The 19,827-nt window shown below is 34.2% G+C and overlaps 2 protein-coding genes across 6 annotated transcripts; both read left to right on the top strand.

The window, feature by feature from the left end:
* The first annotated feature begins 254 nt into the window (after positions 1–254).
* EMF2 (VEFS-Box of polycomb protein) lies at positions 255–7,926 on the top strand. Of its 5 annotated transcripts, XM_089611778.1 has the most exons (22): positions 266–622; positions 723–925; positions 1,049–1,104; positions 1,484–1,586; positions 1,686–1,839; positions 1,923–1,991; positions 2,956–3,095; positions 3,288–3,350; positions 3,481–3,602; positions 3,874–3,938; positions 4,118–4,170; positions 4,288–4,341; positions 4,436–4,483; positions 5,226–5,272; positions 5,387–5,505; positions 5,634–5,672; positions 5,748–5,880; positions 6,245–6,293; positions 6,398–6,481; positions 7,142–7,221; positions 7,337–7,426; positions 7,524–7,926. In XM_089611778.1, the coding sequence occupies exons 2-22, from the start codon at positions 782–784 to the stop codon at positions 7,642–7,644; spliced, it is 1,833 nt and encodes a 610-aa protein (XP_089467904.1). In that variant the 5' UTR covers positions 266–622; positions 723–781; the 3' UTR covers positions 7,645–7,926. The 5 variants fall into 5 exon arrangements, 4 of the variants coding, with proteins under 4 accessions (XP_089467903.1, XP_089467902.1, XP_089467901.1 ...); XR_016296479.1 differs by lacking the exon at positions 7,524–7,926 and having other exon boundaries at positions 255–622; positions 6,398–6,489; positions 7,337–7,396; XM_089611777.1 differs by having other exon boundaries at positions 259–622; positions 760–925; positions 5,634–5,880.
* Positions 7,927–16,286: 8,360 nt separating this feature from the next.
* On the top strand, positions 16,287–19,613 carry LOC149401432 (cytochrome P450 72A397-like). Its single transcript, XM_089612219.1, has 5 exons — positions 16,287–16,563; positions 16,884–17,101; positions 17,943–18,190; positions 18,295–18,682; positions 19,188–19,613. Exons 1-5 carry the CDS (start codon positions 16,287–16,289, stop codon positions 19,611–19,613), a joined length of 1,557 nt encoding a protein of 518 aa, XP_089468345.1.
* The last annotated feature ends 214 nt before the right edge of the window (positions 19,614–19,827 follow it).

Raw genomic sequence — 19,827 nt, 5'->3', positions numbered from 1 at the left:
CGTTATACGAATCTCGAACTTTGCCAATCTGTTATAATATAAAGGAAGATTCAGGAGTTCAAACTTTAAAAGGTAACAAAAAAAAAAAAATAATGTTTAAGAAACCGGCCATCATTATGGGAAGGGAATCTGAATTTGGCATCCTTGAAATTTTGATTTGCGTAATATATGCAAATTCTTCCGTTGGTAATAACATGACGTAAAATTGAACTTTTAATTATATAAGAATACACGCGTTTGAACTTTAATTATTTAACGAAGTGTTAGTTCGATTTCGAAGGAGATAATCAAAATTATAAGGAGTAAAATGATAAAAAAATATGATTTATTTGTTGGGTAATTAAGGCATAAACATTATTACTATTTTGTTACTATTTTGCAAGGGAACAGATCTATTGAAGGTTTTGTCAGTAGAGTCGGTACAAGAGAAAAACAAAGAGAAGACACCGAAGCAAAAACATACGGAGAGAGAGGGAATTTCGGTGTATGAAGAGATGAACTAGAGAGAGTAACGAACGAGACCTTAACCTGACCTGAGAGAGTCCAAGAAAGAGACACATTAGCAAAAGGAGATACGACTTTCGGAGCTCCGGGAGCTTGAGATTTCGAATAATCCAGCTCTGTGAGTCTCTCTTACGATTCCTTTGTTTTCGAATGGTTTTATGCTCGTTTCACTCTGTTGATTTGAATTTAGGTAATGATTCTTTTTTCCCCCTTGTAAGTGTGTGTATGTGTTAATATATATACACACAAATATAGTTGGGTGAGAATTGGGGAGCAGATGTGCCGGCAAGAGCCTCGCGGTCCGATGTCTACGGCGGTGGTGGCGGAGGCGAACGAAATTTCGGCGGCGGAGGAGAGCCTCTCTGTCTACTGTAAGCCTGTGGAGTTCTACAACATTCTTCAACGCCGAGCTATTCGAAATGTGGGATTTTCTTGACCTAATTTCTTGTTTTTTTCCTGAAACGATTTTTTTGGTCAACCTTTAATTGTTCTTGTGTGCGTCTCTGCTTCTTTGACTGTTGTGGTGTTTTCTTAATTGTTGCAGCCTTTGTTTCTTCAGAGATGTTTGAGTTATAAAATAGAGGCAAAGCACAAAAAGAGGTGATTATCATGTTTGTTATTTTTATTTTTTAAATGCTTGTTGCAGAAGATCTTGGTTTAGTTTGTTTTCTGGATTAGATTACAGTGTAAGTGTTGTGTGTTTTTTTTGCTTGGTAAATTTCTTTTTTCTTTATGGTGGTTGGATAATCTGCATTAGTAAGTGGTAACTCTCTGACAAGTTATCCCATAAATTGGCTTCATCTTACAACCGCAAGCTACGAACGGTGACAAGTTTAAAAAAGTGTGGTTTTTTTTTTTTTTTTTTTTTTTTTTTTTTTTTTTTTTTTTTTTTCGTCTATTAGTTACTTGTATTTAGATTTTAGACCAAGATTCAAGAAGTATTTCGTAAACTAATCGATTGCTATTATTCTGGTTGTAGAATACAAATGACAGTTTCCATTTCAAGATCTGAGAATGATCAGAATTTATTCCCTTTATATATTTTTCTGGCAAGATTGGTTTCAGATGGAACATCTTCAGAGGTAAGAGAACACGTACATATGTTCAAGTTTGCTGAATCTTATTCTATCATTTTATTATTATGTTATAATCTGATGTATTTATATATTTTAAACAAACAGTACTCTTCTGTGTATCGATTCAACCGAGCATGCATGTTAACGACTGAGATTGAGAGCAGAAGTCAAGTTCAAGCAAATTTTGTTCTGCCTGATATTAATAAACTAGCATCAGAGGTTAAATCTGGATCAATTTGCATACTGCTAGTTAGCTTTGGTATGGACTGAAAACACTTCTTCTCTGATATATTTTGGCGTGTATGAATTCCCTTGCTTACTTTCTCTTTACCTTTCTTCTAGTGGGAAATCAAAATTCGGCTAGCGTGACAAATCTATCAAAAGGCCCTTTTGACATGGCTTCGTTTCCTTGTAAGTTTAGGTTAACAAGCATGTGGTGATGTCTATATATGTAAAATTTTAAAGAATAAAATAGATTTCTAGCATTTTTTTTTAATGTGGAAGAAGCTGCTAAAAATGCATGAATCAATTTCTAGCACTTTTTTTTTCCTAGTTAATATCCCTTGTTTTATGTTAATTTTTGTGATCTCTATTTATGTAAAAATTAAAAGAATAAAATAGATTTCTAGCATTTGTTTTTAATGTGGAAGAAGCTGCTAAAAAGTATGAATAGTAGAAATATCTGTATGGTTTGTTTTGACAGGCCCACAATATATATATATATATATATATATATATATTTTTTTTTTTTCCCCCTGAAGTAATTGAATGAAATACCCAAGGGTTTATAATTTTATTTTTATTAAAAAAAAAAACTTTTTGAAGTTCTTTCTAACGAGACAGCTTATCTTGGAAGAATACCAATTTAAAACAAGTACTGAGATTTTATTTTATTGTAACATTCTAGTACTGAATTACAAAGTTGAATGCCTGTTTTGGAAAACCTTATATTGTTTTATTAATCTTAGATTCTTTCTGCTAAAATTAGATGGAAACAAATTATACGTACAAGATAACAGGAGTATATACTTGGATATAAAATATTTTGTGTTTTATTTATGCCATTAGTTATTGGAAATAAGTATATTTTGATATCTAGAAACGCCGGATACAGCAGACTTTCCTGGCCCTGTGTGTTATTGTTTGAGGATGCCTTTGTGTGTGTGTGTATATTATTATATATAATATATATTAATTTTTTTTAAAGGCTTACATATATTAATTATATATGTATTATATATAATTAGTTCTCAAAAAAGAAAAAAAAAATTCAAGCACTTATTTAATTTCTATTTTATTGGATGAATTTTCTATCAATTTTTCTTGGTTACTGGATTTGTTATCTGGCAATATATGATTTCTATTTTGTTAACAGCTAAACTTGGGGGATACTGTCTTTGGGGCAAGATACCATTAGAATCACTCTATATCTCATGGGAGAACTCTCTAAATTTTAGTCTCGGACAGAGAGCTGAGATGATGTCAACTATAGATATGCGCTCTTGCTTCTTGAAGGTAAATGATCATTTATGATTGATTACGTGTATCATTTGGTTGATCACTAAATCCAGACTACCTAATGTGGAGGAGATTAACAACTTTTGTAAAACATTGAATCACTAATTGAGTTCTGCCAAATATATTTATTCAGATTTATATTGTTTTCTCATAACCATTTCTTCAAATTACCGTTTCTTGGCCCTGCAGTTGAGCTGTTCAAATGAGGAAAAAAGCATCTCAATTGAAGTTCCATATAATCTAGATATTGCGGTTTGTCCCCCTAAACTTGAGGATCTTTTTTGTTCTTTCAATTCTACCTGGCAGATTTCCAGCATAGAAAGTCCCCTTATTGGTCACTTATGTTATATTTTTTTCTTTCTTATATTTCTGGCTCTTAAAGAGTACTTCTCAGCAACTGCAAGTTACCGTGTCAGCAGAAGAGTTTGGTTCTAGAGAAAAATCTCCATACAACTCATATGCATGTAGTGACATTCCTTCTTCATCGTTATCACATATTATTCGGTAAATTCCCTTCTTTATCTATTTTTTTTTTTTGTGCTTATGCATATGTATGATTATTGAATCAATAAGTTACTTTAGAAATTGTTGATGCTTTGATTATTTTGTTTCGCTTTCACAAGGTTGATACTATTTATGATTTATTTCTCAAAGCAGTGTCCAAGTTATTTCCCTCTTGAAAATTTTAGGAAATGATGTAGTTTAATGTAAATTGTGGATTGACATTTTTGTTCTGCGAGCTTTAGAATTTTTTTTTCTCGCTAATCTTGTTCAGGTTGCGGGCCGGAAATGTTATTTTTAATTACAGATACCACAATAATAAGTTGCAAAGGACAGAAGGTAATACACATCTATTTTCTTTATTCTGACCTAGAACTGAGTTCTTTCTTGATAATAATATTACTGTTATGGTTTTCTGCCATTTCTAGTGCTAGTTTTTGCAGTAATGATTCTTGATTCCTCTCTAATAATGTTTCAGCTTGATCATAACATGTTTAAAAAAAATATTTATCTTGCAGTAACTGAAGACTTTTCCTGTCCTTTCTGCTTGATTAAATGTGCAAGCTTCAAGGTTAAACTTTTCGTGAACTTTTTCATGCTCATATCGTTGGTGCTTTTGGTACCAAGTATTACAAACCAGAGCTTAAATCATCTGTTTGATAAAAGATTCAACATTTCTGTCTTGTAGGGCCTTAGACTTCACCTGACTTCATCTCATGATCTCTTCAACTTTGAGTTCTGGGTCGGTAATCGAGTGAATCTTAGTCTATACCATATTTGATATGGTGAGGTGAAAATTTGTTTCAATGACTTATGAACTCACGTTTATTTTGTAGGTGACTGAAGAGTATCAAGCTGTGAATGTCTCTGTGAAAGTAGATAACGTGAGATCTGAGTTTGATCATCTTCACTTTCCTGCTTGACACTCAACATTAGATCTATCAACCTGTGAACGATGTTTAATTAGTCTTTGAATAGACGTGTCTGTGTGGATAGTTGCTGCTTAGGCATGTCTATTTCTTTTGCATATATGGCAACTGATAAACCCATATGTTGTTAATTTGCAGTCGAGATGTCCTGGCAGCACTTAGCTGAAGGTCTCTGTTCAATACAATTTTGAACTATGGGTTAATAATCAGCCAATTTTTCTCCAAATGTAGACATAACTGCTATCTAGTCTGCTACTAATTCATGTTTTCATCAGTTATTGGATTCAATCCGGTTGACGAAATCTGATTAAAAATGGGAACAGATAAAAATACTTAAAAGTCGAATAAGCTATTCAGTGTTTGGTACCAATCAATCGGTGCAGAGATAAGACTTAACTTCTGTCATTTAGCTTCTTTATCACCAAAGAGCAATTTCTATGACTGAACGTTAACATGGATATAACCAAGCAAATTATGCTGTCTTTCTTCCTTCTGGCTATCCCACTTCTTGGAAGAGGCCTTGATTGTTTTGAATATTAACTTATAGTTGATATATAGCTGTACTATTGATGAGATGGATGTGCTTGAATCCCTTGCACTTTCTTTCCTCACTAGTTGACCTCTTTTCATTATTTTGAGTCATGTGGAATTTGGCATTATTGCCCTCATAAACTAACCATTTCCCCTCTCTTATTAGGTTGTCGTGGATGGTGTGGATCCTAAGCTACAAGTATTTTTCTTTTCGTAAGTCATAATTGTTTTTATTTTGCTTCTAAGCCAGCAGCTCTCTCTATTTTTCCCCATGTAATAAACACATGAACGCCTAAAATTAGCGGGAAAATCAATTTTTACATTCAGTTCAAAACCACTTAAGCGAAGGAGACCGAAGAGCCTACTTAATAGAGCAAAGTATGTTCATCCTTATGTCTTGGAGCCTGATTTGCGTCTGGGGGAAGAGATATCGGACAAGGCAGATGGTAACTTTTCTTTTTATTTTTTTGTTCGAGTTTTTTTATTTTTTATTTTTTCGGTAACCATGTTTGAGTCATTGATTAGATTGCTCTTTCCTCTTATATTAATTTTTTCTTCTTTTTTTGAGTTTCAGATGCTCATTCCAGTAAAGGAGAAAAAGCTCGAATCTCTGGTAGAAATGGTTTTCAGATTCTTGAATTAGGGCCATATGCGCATGCAAGTTATAACGCAGGAAGTGACGATGCAGGAATTTCCTTTCAACAATCAAATGCTGAGCCTGGGTGTGTTCAATCGGCCCCAGGAAATAATCTCGCCCCTCCAGCTATGCTGCAGTTTGCAAAGACGAGAAAGCTTTCGGTAGAGCGTCCTGATCCAAGGAAGTATGTCTCTCTCTCTCTCTCTCTCTCTCTCTCTCTCTCTCTCTCTGCATGCCTTCATTTTGCTGGCTTAACATCATCCTTTAGCCTAGGCTCTATTTAGAGTAGTTAGCCTGAGCAATATGTATTAAGCGTATGCATGTTTCTTTTTCTACTTAGGCTTGCAACTAGCTTTTTCATAGCAAGTAGAATACTATTTAAAAGTTATCCATAACACTCCTTTGTATTAAAGTGTAAAACTCCTCTAATTTATGTTTAATAGAGGTAGTTTCCTGCTTAAAAAACAAAAAAAGTCATTAACTTGGCGAAGACGCATGGATCATGTTTATCGTTTTTGATCTGGAGTACCTCTTATTTTTTAATGCAGTAATGCCCTCTTACGGAAGCGACAATTCTTTCATTCGCACAGAGCCCAGGTAGGTCTCGATTAATGCTCGAATCCAAAATCCTTTGGCTTTTATCTCTTTGTTTATACTCCTGTAGCGTGTATAAACTGGTTAATTTATTTTTATGCATGAAGCCAATGGCTCTGGAACAAGTGTTATCGGACAGGGATAGTGAGGATGAAGTTGATGATGATGTTGCTGATTTAGAAGATCGAAGGGTTTGATAGTCTCTCTCTCTCTCTCTCTCTCTCTCTCTATATATATATATATATATATATATATATATATCACACAAACGCGTGCACGCACACACACACACACACACACACACACACACACACGCAAATACACGCAATTGAAAAGATGGCTAAGGGTCACCAAGCTGCCATATGGCAATACCATCAGAATACTTTGATAATCTATACTTATATTGGGGTTGGAGTGTTGCTAATTTGGTCCTCTAAAGGGCATAGTTGGCAATCCATTATTTCCATAATCTGCGTTCTAAATTTAGCTGAAATAACCCTAAGGCCATTTAATTACGACTATATCAACCCTCCTAAAAAAGTTCTGGCTACATCAAGCGCCACCTCTTGTTCTTCCATTATAGCTTCGCTTAATTGTTCTTGGCTGATTACCTGTTTAAATGGCCAAGTTGATATCTATAGACATCTCAATTCTAATTTTCTAATTGTATTTTCTCAGGTTACTCAAACCCGAAGTTACCTCCCATAGCTATTTTAACACGTTTCTGTTACTTCCTTACTTATTGTCCATGTTTGATAGCACTATCACAGCACGTGGTGGATTAAGAATTGTAAATGTAAAACAAGAAAATTCAACGGACTCAGTTGTATCTTTATAATTCAATGTTGTAGATGCTTGATGATTTTGTTGACGTGACCAAGGAAGAAAAGCAGATGATGCACATGTGGAACTCTTTTGTGCGGAAGCAACGGTATACTAACCTCACATTTTCTCTCTGATATTTTTTACTCGTTAATCACTGTCATGTCCGATATCGATGGCATTTTTCACGTGCACAATTGTGTGATTGAATTCTGGAATCTCAGGGTACTTGCTGATGGTCATATTCCTTGGTCATGCGAAGCTTTTTCGAGATTGCATGGCCCTGACCTCGCCAAAAACCCGTCTCTTATGTGGTAAAATTTTCAGTTTGTGCCTACACATTTTCCTTGGAAGTGAGTAATTATGCTATTGTTTGATAACCGGTTAATTTAATTTCTGTTGAATTGGCAGGTGTTGGAGATTATTTATGATCAAACTATGGAACCATGGTCTCCTTGATGCCCGAAACATGAACATCTGTAACATTATTCTTGAAGAATGCCAAAACCAGTCTTCGGATGTCAAAGACTAGAAGAGAAGAGATAAATTTCTTTCATTTTTCATTCCTTAGTTATTTTTGGTGGCCCTATACAATGGTGTTACCATACAGAAAATCTAGATACAGAGGACCACATTTGTTGCAGGGGTAAGAAAAAATCACGGGGTAAAGAAAGAAAGAAAGAAGAGAAAAAAAAAAGAAAAAAAAAAGAAAAAGAAAAGAAGCTAGTCACTAGTTTCAGTACTTTTTTACTTTGTACCATTCGTTGTTTCAGTTGTCTTTTTAAAGTATCAATCAATTAACCAGCTTCAGAAATCACGATTCCATTCCATATCTAGTAAATACAGTGTGTAGAGAATGAAATGTATAATGTACACGATAAATTTTGAACAAAGAAAGACGAATGAAATGTAGTAAATAGTGTGTAGAGAATGAAATGTATAATGTACACAATAAATTTTGAACAAAGAAAGACGAATATACCTATGGCACATGAAAAGTAATTAATCGGCGAGGAAAGAGACTCATCAATATGAAATCTAGAATCGATTGGTGGTGCACACTCTCGTAACAAGATTAGAGAAAAAAAAATCTTTTGCTAGGGAATCAGTGGTATGATCTTATTTGTAGTTAGAAGGGTATAATGGTAGTCACGTACTAACTATATTGAAAGCTCCATAATCAAATCGAGTAAATATAATTATAATAAAATTGAGAGTGCCTTTTCGAGAATTTAGTGGAATATCCACAAGACTCGATAAAATGAAAGAAAAAGTGAAATTGGATGTTCACCTTTTATTCGTGTTTATTTCAGCTCAAGTTATTTGGCTTATACTTATAATCCCCGAGTCGACATTGGTAAGAAGAATTGAGATATTTTATTATAATATGAGATTAGTTACTTTCATGTTGTCACAATAAGATCATAACACGTTTCAGATTCGTAAAATGAGATTTGACAAAAAATAAAATAGTAATAGTTAACTAACAATTAATCATTTAAATTTAAGTGGAATTGAGAGAACTTCAATTTGTATATCAAGCCCATTGGGCCGGATATTGGATGTCTAATAAAATAGGTTTTGGAATTTTGTTTTGTTTAAAGCTTGGAGGTTTAGATATTTTAGGAATAAATTATTATATTTGCAAATTTTATTTGGCAAAGAATATCTTTTTATTTAAATAAATAAATACATTAACTATCAGATTAAGATATGTAAGTTTATTTTAGGGTTTAGGGCATCTTGTGTTGACGGAGATCTCTCTATTCATGAAGCCATTGAGGCTGTGAAATATATCTTTTTTGGAGAATTTAATCCTTAAAAAGATCAAGTTACCATTTATATCCCGTGGCTCATACAATGGCTTATCTCAGATTCCCGTAACAAAGAAAGCTAAGAATCGATGATCTGTTTGATCTTGAGAAGCATAATAAAATAGTCTAAATCAAAATAAAGTGGTTGATATTTTTCATCTTTTTAGGAATTTGGAAAAACTATAATAGAAGCACTAGAGGAATCTAGACCAACCTACTATTAGTAGTACTTGAATTTCTCTCTCTCTCTCTCTTTCTTTTTGAACTTCCCCTTTCGCATGAGACAAACTCCACCCGATAACACCATTTTCTACTCTATTTTACAGTACATGTCACATCAAACACTACCTCATCTCCAACCGAACTCTATTTTTTACACCAAATTGAAATATTAATTTTATATTCAACTTTCTCTTATTTATTTCTATACCTTTATATTTATTTAATATCTTTTAATTATACCACTTATTCATTATTTAATAATAAAGTATTACTCCATAAAATTATTCAAAATACAAATTAACACAAAGTAAACTTAATATTTACTAAACACAAAATAAAATACAAAACAAATAACATAAAATAAAATAAAAAAGTACAATTACACATCTGAATTAGAATATCTCTCCCACAAATGGTCGATCAATGCATTTCAGAGCGTGATATGTGCATCTTTGTCTCTTATTTGTCTGTAGCGATTGAAAAACTATTGAAATCGTGTATCATCATTCTCCGCTAATTCAACCCTCAATGGTGGCGTTTCTATGTTAACTTCAATGGGCACGTTGAGATCACGCTCATCTTCTATTATCATGTTATGCATAATTATGCATGTAGTCATTATATCTTTTAAAACATCTTTTCTCCAAAATCTTGACGGTCCCGCCACAATTGCAAACCGTTCTTGGAGAACTCCAAAAGCTCGTTCTACGTCTTTTCTACAGGATTCTTGCTTCATTGCAAAATATTGTTTTTTTCGGCCACGGGGTTCTCGAATAGTTTGAACAATAGTAGACCATTTTGGATATATACTATCAGCCAAATAATAACCCATATTATACTCATTTTCATGTATGATATAATGAGCGGGAGGAACAATACCTTGAGTGAGATTGGAAAATAGGTGAGAAGACTCTAACACGTTGATGTCATTGTTGCTTCTCGGCATGCCAAAATAAGCGTGCCATATCCAAAGATCATAATCAGCCACAGCTTCTAGAATAATTTTAGGTTTTCCGCTACGACCTGTATATTGTCCGGCCCACGCGGTAGGGCAATTTTTCTATTTCCAATGCATACAATCCAAACTACCCAACAATCCCGGAAAGCCACGTTGTTGACCTATATGGAGAAGTCTAGCAACGTCATTAGGAGTTGGTGATCTTAAATATTGCTCAGAAAATACCTCCACCATTGCTCGGCAAAACCTCTTCAGGCTTTCAATTGTCGTGGACTCTGCTATTTTGCAGTACTCATCTGTGGCATCTGCCGGAAGACCGTAGGCCAGCATCCGAAAGACAGCAGTTATGTTTTGAAGTGATGACAACCCAAGTCTGCCAGCACGATCCAACCGTTGTACAAAATAGTTGTCGTGACTTTTAACAGCATCCACTATTCGGACGAATAAAGAGCGAGACATTCGATACCTCCGACGAAACATGGCCTCGTTGTAGAGCGGAGATTCTGAGAAGTAATCATTGAAAAGTCGCCGGTCTGCACTCTCTCGATCCCGATTGATGAAAGCATGTCATGGAATCGAGCCTCCTACGTTGCGCTCAATGGTTTGGTCGGCGGCTTGTTCGTTGAGAATTTGCATGATCGTGATATTATTTTGGATAATTTGATGACATATAGCATCCTCCTGCTCATCAATTTGAGCCATTTGAAGTTGATCAGAGGAAGAAGATGAAGAATTAAAACTTATTTTGAGAGATGAATGATGAAAGATGAAGTGTGTTAGAGAATGTGAATTCAAATTCATTTGAACTGAGACTATTTATAGGGCGTTGAGTGTAGATGCCGGTTTGGGAAGCGTGAGATTCTTGATGGGTGATGGCATTGAGTGGTCACATCACGTCAGAACCCGGGAAGCGTGACAGCTTTGATGAGTAGTGGCATTCAGTGGTTACATCACGTCAGAACACGGGAAGCGTGAGAGCTTTGATGAGTAGTGGCATTGAGTGGTCACATCACGTCAGAACCCGGGAAGCGTGAGAGCTTTGATGAGTAGTGACATTGAGTGGTCACATCACGTCAGAACCCGGGAAGCGTGAGATTCTTGATGGGTAATGGCATTGAGTGGTCACATCACGTCAAAACCAGGGAAGCATGAGAGCTTTGATGAGTAGTGGTATTGATTGGTCACATCACGTCAAAGCCCGAGAAGCGTGAGAGCCTTGAGTGAGAAAATATTCTATAACTAGTATCTTCCATAAGTTGTGTTTTCATCCAAAAAATTACTGAGCATTGAGTACGATACATTACAAGAAAATGACAAGTCGAGCTTCTGGATACTCTCATGAAGAAGACCGACTTCTTTGTCAAGTTTACATGGAGATTTCTCAAGAACCTATCATTGGTATATACCAATCATCTGATAGGTTTTGGAGCCGTGTTGAAGACAGTTATAGTACAATGCAAAAAAACCAACTTCGGAGATGCGTTCGAAGCGATCAATTCAGTCCCAAATCCAAGTAATTGAGAAAGCTACAAGGAAAATGCATGCATGCATTCGGCAAATTGAGAATAGACACCCGAGCGGTACTTCAACTGAAGATATTGTGAGTATTTTAGCTATTTTTATCCTTTTTTTAATATTATGTTATTGTAATTGGTTATATCGACTTGCAGATGGATCAAGCTAAAGTGTTGCTTTCAGATGATGAAAAATTCAAGAAAGGTTGGAAGTTTGATCATGTGTGGAACATCATCAAGAATTTTGAAAAATTTCAAGACGGAGCCTCAAGTGCGAGACAACACATCTCGAGGTTCGTGTTCTTTTTCGGAGTCCGAACAACAAACTCCTGAGTCGGTTAGACAACCATCTCATTCTGAGCAACCGATTGGAGGAAAAAAAAACCAAATTAAAAATGAAAACGGATGACAAAGTAGCTTCCTCCATCAGCAAGGTTGATGAAGGAAATAAACTACTTCTTGAGCAAATCAAAAAGTCAGGTGATACGAGGGAACACCTCTTAGAAAGTATAGATAAGGCTAATAATTTGAAAACAATCAGAGAAGAAAATAAAATAATGAAAATGAATTTAAATAAAATATCAGATCCTCAGGTTCGTGCATTTTGGGAAGTTGAACAAGCCAAAGTTTTACAAAAGAGAGCCGAACAACAACAATCTCAAACACCATTTTCAAATTTTGATTCATATTCACAATATTTCACTGGTCTTGGAGGATCCGGCGCTAATCTTCCCAACTACTAGTTTATGTATTGTAAATTTATGTTTAATTTTATTTTGTTGTATTTTGTTTTTTTTTTATTTCTTTTAATGTTCTTTTTTTTTTTACATTTCGATGTCGTTGTAATGTTATTTTATTTCTGTTTTAATATTAATGTCGTTTTAGTTTTTCCCAAACTCCAAATGTTAATGTTGTATTTGAAAATAAATTTAACGAATAATTTAAGGATAAATATGATATAATTTTATAAATCAATACAAATATATAAATTATAAATTTTCTAGGGACTAAGAAATATTTTGGAGTAGTGAATAGTGTCACGCCAAATGGCGTGACACTAAACTCAATAAATATCCCACGCCATAATGGCGTGAGATAAAGCGTGCGGTTGGAGCATCAATATACGTTATTACCACTGTATATCGTACGAGTGGAGATGCCCTAAACGTTTTTTTTATTGTTTAATGTCCTCTCATTGATTTAACTAATAAATCAAACATAGAGTTAGCCCAAACTTTCGTCTAAGTTCATCCCGAAAATGGCTAGGAAGACTTGGTGTCAATATCTAAAGATTCATAGGTTAAAGTTTTTGAATTAGTAATAAAAAAAAACAATGCATAAAATGAAACCACTAAAGGAATGATGTTTTTTTTATTTTATTTTATAGAGGTTGACCAATTGGATGAATCTTAAGAGTAGCTCAAAGTTATATTAATAAGTTGCGAAATATGTTGACAGACATCTTCTCGATACAAATATATATATAATTTGATAAAGTTCAACTTTTTATATAACCATGTTCCTAAATAAAATTGATAATCTTTACCCTTAAAAACAATTTAAGTCTAAGATATTTATTGATATATTTATATATATACATATTTTTTTTAGGGTTATATAGGTATATAGCCATACGGTTATAAGGGTTTTGGTTTTAGCCAACATTCTGTTAATTTTCTGTTAATAGGCACAACAATCTATTTACAGCAAGTTAAAAGCGTGAATGACCTTAAATGACTCCCGTCCATTATTTTCAGCGTAATAATTTAAAAGGAAAAAAAAATTTCGACCATAACTACCTCGCATAAATCAAGGGAGCATTTAAAACTCCATAAATGCATATCTAACCCCTCTCTCATTATCTCTCCAGCGTAAAGAATTATCAAATCTTCAGAAATTAGAATTCTTCCCTCACCTCTTTGTTCATGCGCTCCAGGCCGTAATTCATGTGCTCTGCCAGAAGCCCTCCGTGCATGAACACCGACTCCCCCACCACCACCGCCGTCACTGCTCTTCCAGGCCATGGCGCGTCACGATTGGCGAGGCCGAAGGATTGGCGAGCCTTGTGGAGAAAAAGAGGTTGTCTCTGAATGAGATCTTGGCCGCGAGAAACAGCTCGTGATTCCTCCCCGACGATGGCGCTTAAGGTCACAGCCGCCGATTCCTCTCCAGTGATAGTTTTCAAGGTCGGCATGAATTCCGGCAAAGCCTACTTACATGTGGAACACCATGATTCGAGGTTGTTACATGACCGGGATTGCAAAAGGCCTGCGAGAAGGCTCCGACGTCCAAGGAAGATGGGTCGGTGATTTGCTACACGAGGAAGATGAGTTTCAATGGTTATTTGGTTGTACAGAATATGATGATTCGTTTTTGTTTGGATAGTGTATATTCGTGTAAATACAAAGTATATTTATAATATATTCATGTAAATACAAAACATATTTACAGTATATTCGTGTAAATTCAAAACATATTTACAGTATATTCATTGTAAATACAAAGCATATTTACAGTATATTCATTGTAAATACAAAGCATATTTACAGTATATTCGTGTAAATAAACTGGAAAAAATTCTGGAAATATTTTGGACGTTCTAAAATTATGAATATATGGAAAACAAAATAATATCAATAAATGAATAATATTTTCCAAATCCACACGTCCAAAATTCAAAAAAACCAGGTTAACTACTTTTCTAATCGGTTTGATTCAAATTTTTTTTTAAAAAAATGCCTAAATGAAACAAATTAGTTAAGTCAACGCTGAAATTTCTCCATATCCACATGTCAAAAAAATTCAAAAAAACCAGATTAACTGCTTTCTTAATAGGTTTGATTCAAAATTAAAAAAAAAAACTGCCTAAATTATAATTAATAAGGGCAAAGGTGTAAAATTATTTCAATTAATGAGATGCCATATAAGCAAGATGACTATTTACAGGAAATTAACGAAAGATCGACTAAAATCAAATTGCAAACTTTAAAAATGGCTACGCAGCTAATTTTTTGTTTTTTTTAATTTAACTGTGTATTTGGATGTGTTTAGATTCCAGAAGATTTTCACTCAACCACTCAGATTCTCAATGATAATGTTTTATGCGGCCTCTAAAGATCCTGCAATGTGGAATCCACGCAGTGAAATTTCTAATATTTTCGAAAATCAAAATGAAAGAACAATAAATACAGAGAAATATGCGGGATTGGTTCTCGTCATTCCCGGTTATTTTTAGCTCAACCTATGGAGCTAGAGATATTTTGACCAATATCCTGCACTATTTTACTTGTAGTTCACTATGTACTTTAGTTCAACCTATGGAGCTAAAAAGATATTTTGACCAATATCCTACACTATTTTACTTATAGTTCACTAACACTATGCACTTAATGAACTGGGGTTCTTGTTGCTGTTAGCTAGATAGAATGCGAGCCCAAGCAGTCTTGGCCCATTTCACATCGAGAGAGAATAAGCAATACAGGAATCGGGTCGTGAGACCCGACGTAGCTTTCAAAGCCAATTCAAATATCAGTAACAAAGCGGATCGGGTTGGGCTCTTGTTGTGAGCGCGAGCAAATGACTGTTGGTCACCTGTTTTTACTATAAATAGCACTATGTAATATGATAGTTTCTGAATTTGCATGTCAAAAAATAACCACGAAAAGTAGATTTTGTCTAATTTTCTTGATTTTTTTTAAAATAATATTCTTTTATTATTAAATTTAATTGTATTGTAAGTTCATATTTTATTTATTTTGCTTACAGATAATTTTATAGTGTGTACGTTACTTTCGTTTATTTAATTGATCTTAATATGATTATAAAAATGCCTCTTCTTTTTCCTCTCGTGATCAAGAACCTGGTTTAGTCGACCTGTCTCTGACTTTATTGTTCAGTTTGAATCGCATCAATGAGAGTCTAAGGCCAATAATTAAAAATCTAAATCGGAGTTTTTGAAAGTTCGTGGCTATTCTCACCTCAACAAGTATCTTTCCAGCTCAAAAACTAATTGTGATTAGACGACTAACTCGTGATCTCATAAATTGTTAATTTCGGATTCCTAAAAGTAATAAAAAAGATATATATATAAAATATATGGTTGAAATTGACAGCAACCAAAAGATAGTTAAAATTACCATAGGCATATCAAATGACCACATGATTCTGCAAAATGTTAAAATTCTAGAAGAAATAACGTTAATGGAAAAAAAAAGACAAATTAAATTGGTAAGTTGGAAGACCGACCAACTTTAATTTATTACCAAGTCAAATGAAATTCGATGGGAAAATGAATAACGGGAGTTGAAGATAAAAGATCGTATAAATCAATTATAATCATAGAAAGAATCTCGCTGATCATTGGATAAAAGGATGGCTGATAATGATACTTCACTGCAATAACTACCAAAAAATCTCGTTTCTTTAATGCAATATGATATTCTGTCAAAATCTGTAGAAACTATATATTTATGATGGAAAATATCATCTATATGTTATAAATTATCCCAATTTTCGTTATACATTGTATATGATTTGTTTCCTCTTTCTTTTTTTTTAACTCGTGACTGGACACAAAGAAACGTTGATACTTGCCCATTTACATCTCTTTGTACCAATGTATATATAAATACGTAACAAAACATAAAAGGCTGAACTCTGCAAAACAATGGACGTGTCAATATTTGCAACGTGTATGATAGTGACTGGCTTAGCCATAGCGACGTTTGCATGTATAGTGCTGAACTGGTTTTGGATTAGACCGAAGAGGCTCGAGAGAATCCTGAGACAGCAAGGCCTTAACGGCAATCCGTACCAGCTTGGGTACCGAGACCTGAAACAGAGCTCTGAAATGATCAAAGAAGCAAACTCGAAACCCATTTCCCTCTCAGACGACGTCTCATATCGTCTCCTTCCTTTCGTCGTTCACAACTTCAACAAATATGGTACGCTCTCTTAAATTTTAAACAAATAGTGCCATAAACTCTTGCTATCTAACAATAATATTTGTTATAAAAGTCATATATATATATATATATATGTATGTATGTGTGTGTGTGTGATCGATTTTAGGGGTTTCCCGTACAATATTATTGATACTAACATTACATATGGACTGAAAGAATAGTGTGATGTCATAGGAGCTAATTAGAGACACCCCTAAATTGTTGTCCTTGGTTGTTTTAACTTCATTTTTGTTCTGTGAGTTTTTTGTATGGCTTAAACAAACATATCACATTTCATGTGCTTGAAAAAAAAAACGCAGGTAAAAATTGTTTTACATGGGATGGTCCGATACCAAGAGTGATTATCACGAAGCCAGAAGATGTTAAGGAAATTCTATTAAAATATGGCAATTTTCCAAAGCCAAAGCAAAATCCACTTCTGAATTATCTGCTTGGTGGCGTAGCCGGACTTGAGGGTCAAAAATGGGCAATGCGTCGCAAAATTATCAATCCAGCCTTTCATATGGAGAAGTTAAAGGTGCTTACTTAGTTACTAGTTTTCTTATGCATATCTATAGCAAATTTTATAAGGCATAATAAATGTAAACTCAATATTTACAAATGTTAGACCTTTTTAAAATATCGTCATCACTTTATAAATTTATATATAATCTAAGAAGAGTTGATTTTCGCTTTAAAGTTTTGGGCTAATATTAGATGAGCTTAGCTAATAAAAAAAACTAAAAATAACATTTTAAAAACTCTTGATTTCAAAAATTAAAACGTAAATCTTTGTACGTTACTTGTTGAAAATGTTTTTCTTAACATGTATGTAATATCAGTGTTTATGATGTTTGTGTTCAATAATACAAACTCTAAAACATCCTCCGCACCACTGGTTTTCTATTAGACTATTAATGTTGAGTATTGTTATTATTATCTTTTTAATTTTTATTAGTCTAATGAACTTATAACATTATTAATTGTTAATTTTGTATCATATTAAGTACGATTTTATTTTTCTTTCTTTTTGAAATACCCATTAGTAAATGGTTTATCCATTGGTATCGGTTCATTTTCTTTCTAGTTTACTTTACCCACGGTTTGTACGCGTGCGGTAAGCGCTTTCTCCGTAAATCAAAGATAAGTGGTTGCTGTTAGCTAAATATTTTGTAAACATAGTCATTTTGAGCAAAGTAGAAAGATACAAAAATTTAGATGAGATTTTCATAAGCTCTTTTGTAAATTTTAACAAACTTTAAGCGTAAGGAAAAAAGAAAGATAGGATCAAAGGTCAAATTTTAACAATGGTATACATAATTTTGAGATTTCTTCAATTCAGTTGACATACAACTTTTTTTTTGGGGGATCGGTCACAGGGCATGCTTCCAGCATTTCATTTAAGTACCGCAGATATGCTAAAGAAATGGGAGAGTTTGTTCAGCGATGGTCAAACAAGTTGCGAGGTTGATGTTTGGCCTCACCTTCAAAGTATGACCGCCGATGTGCTTTCTCGCACGGCTTTTGGGACAAGTTATGAAGATGGTAGAAGAATTTTCCCTCTCCTCGCCGAGCTCTCTGAACTTGTTTTTAAATCTTTTCTCGTCGGATACATTCCCGGATGGAGGTTACAACTTAATAGTCGTTGCTATCACTTTTCAAACGTGTTGGTATTTATTTCACTCGATAATTGATCTGACCAATAGTTAATTATTTTTAATTTCTATATAGATTCGTTCCGACTAAGCTGAACAAAAGGTTGAAGAAAATCGATAGTGAAATACAAGACTTGTTGAAGGACATGATCCACGATAGAGAAAAGGCGATGAAATCCGGCAAAGCACCAAACAACGACTTGTTAAGCATTCTTATGGATTCAAATGTGAAGGAAATTAAGGAACAAGGAAATAAGAAGAATGTTGGAATGAGTATACAAGATGTGATTGCCGAATGCAAGTTGTTTTACTTTGCTGGTCAAGAGACCACCTCGGTTTTGCTTACTTGGACAATGGTGATGCTGAGTCATCATCCGATTTGGCAAGATCGCGCAAGGGAAGAGGTTCTTGAGGTCTTCGGAAACGACAAACCGGGTTTCGACAGCTTAATGCATCTTAAAGTGGTAATTGTTTCACCTTTGCAAGTAAAATTAAGAGCGACTATCGTGTACATTTGTCCATAGAAAAGCACTAGATAGCCCAATACGAATACTCTACTTGTTCGATAGGTTTTAATTAGGGAAAAATACAGTTGATATCTTTGGGTTTTAGAAGAACTCTACAATCAAACTTTGTGTTTTATTGTGGATACGAAACGCGTTAAAAAACCCTACCTTAATTTAAATAATGAAAATCACATAAAGAAATTAAATTACTAAAACTCATGCATGTCGATCATTAGAATCATACACCTTTTTATATATACAGTTCTAAAAACTGAAAAAGAAATTGAACTGTAATTAAAATCATAGAGATGTTTGTAAATTGACAGCAAGTTAAAAGGTATATATATGGTAATTGGCTTCAGGAAAAGGGATATTTATGCTTTCTTTCCATATAATTTTTTTTTCTCAAAGAGTTAAATTTTAGAAGCTCTGACCGTTGAAATTATATCATACATGATTGTAGGTCACTATGATTTTGAATGAAGTTCTAAGATTATTCCCGCCGATAAGTTTTCTGAGCCGAACCGTTAAAAATGCAACGCAAATTGGGAATGTGTTTCTGCCGGGGGGAATAATAATATTTATTCCCTCGGTTCTCATTCACTGTGACACCGAGCTTTGGGGCGATGACGCAAAGGAGTTTAAACCCGAGAGATTTAGCGGAGGAGTTTCAGAGGCAACAAAGGGCAAGGTTCCGTTCTTTCCCTTTGGCGGTGGGCCTCGATATTGCGTCGGACAGAACTTTGCAATGATCGAAGCCAAACTGGCCTTGGCGTTGATCTTACAACGTTTTACTTTCGAGTTCTCTCCGTCGTACACTCACGCGCCAATCAGACTCATAACTGTCCAGCCACAACATGGTGTTCACTTAATCTTACATAAACGTTGATATATTGATGTCTCGATTCTTAAATTATTTTCAATGAAGCTGTATTGATCTATATATTTTCTAGTAAAAATAAAATAAATAAATAATAATGATTGCACATTTATGCTGCAATCTTTGTGACCGATTACTTCATAAACCGAACTGTAGTCACCAGATAAAATCCGGTTTAATTCGGTTATATGTATGTTGATGTTTTTAAGTTAGAGACTGCAAA

The sequence above is a fragment of the Urtica dioica genome, chromosome 4, assembly GCF_054948205.1.
Source record: "Urtica dioica subsp. dioica isolate 48M chromosome 4, U.dioica_male_clone48M_v1_H2, whole genome shotgun sequence".
In the NCBI taxonomy this organism is placed as follows: domain Eukaryota; kingdom Viridiplantae; phylum Streptophyta; class Magnoliopsida; order Rosales; family Urticaceae; genus Urtica; species Urtica dioica.
This window is presented reverse-complemented; position numbering and strand designations above follow the sequence as displayed.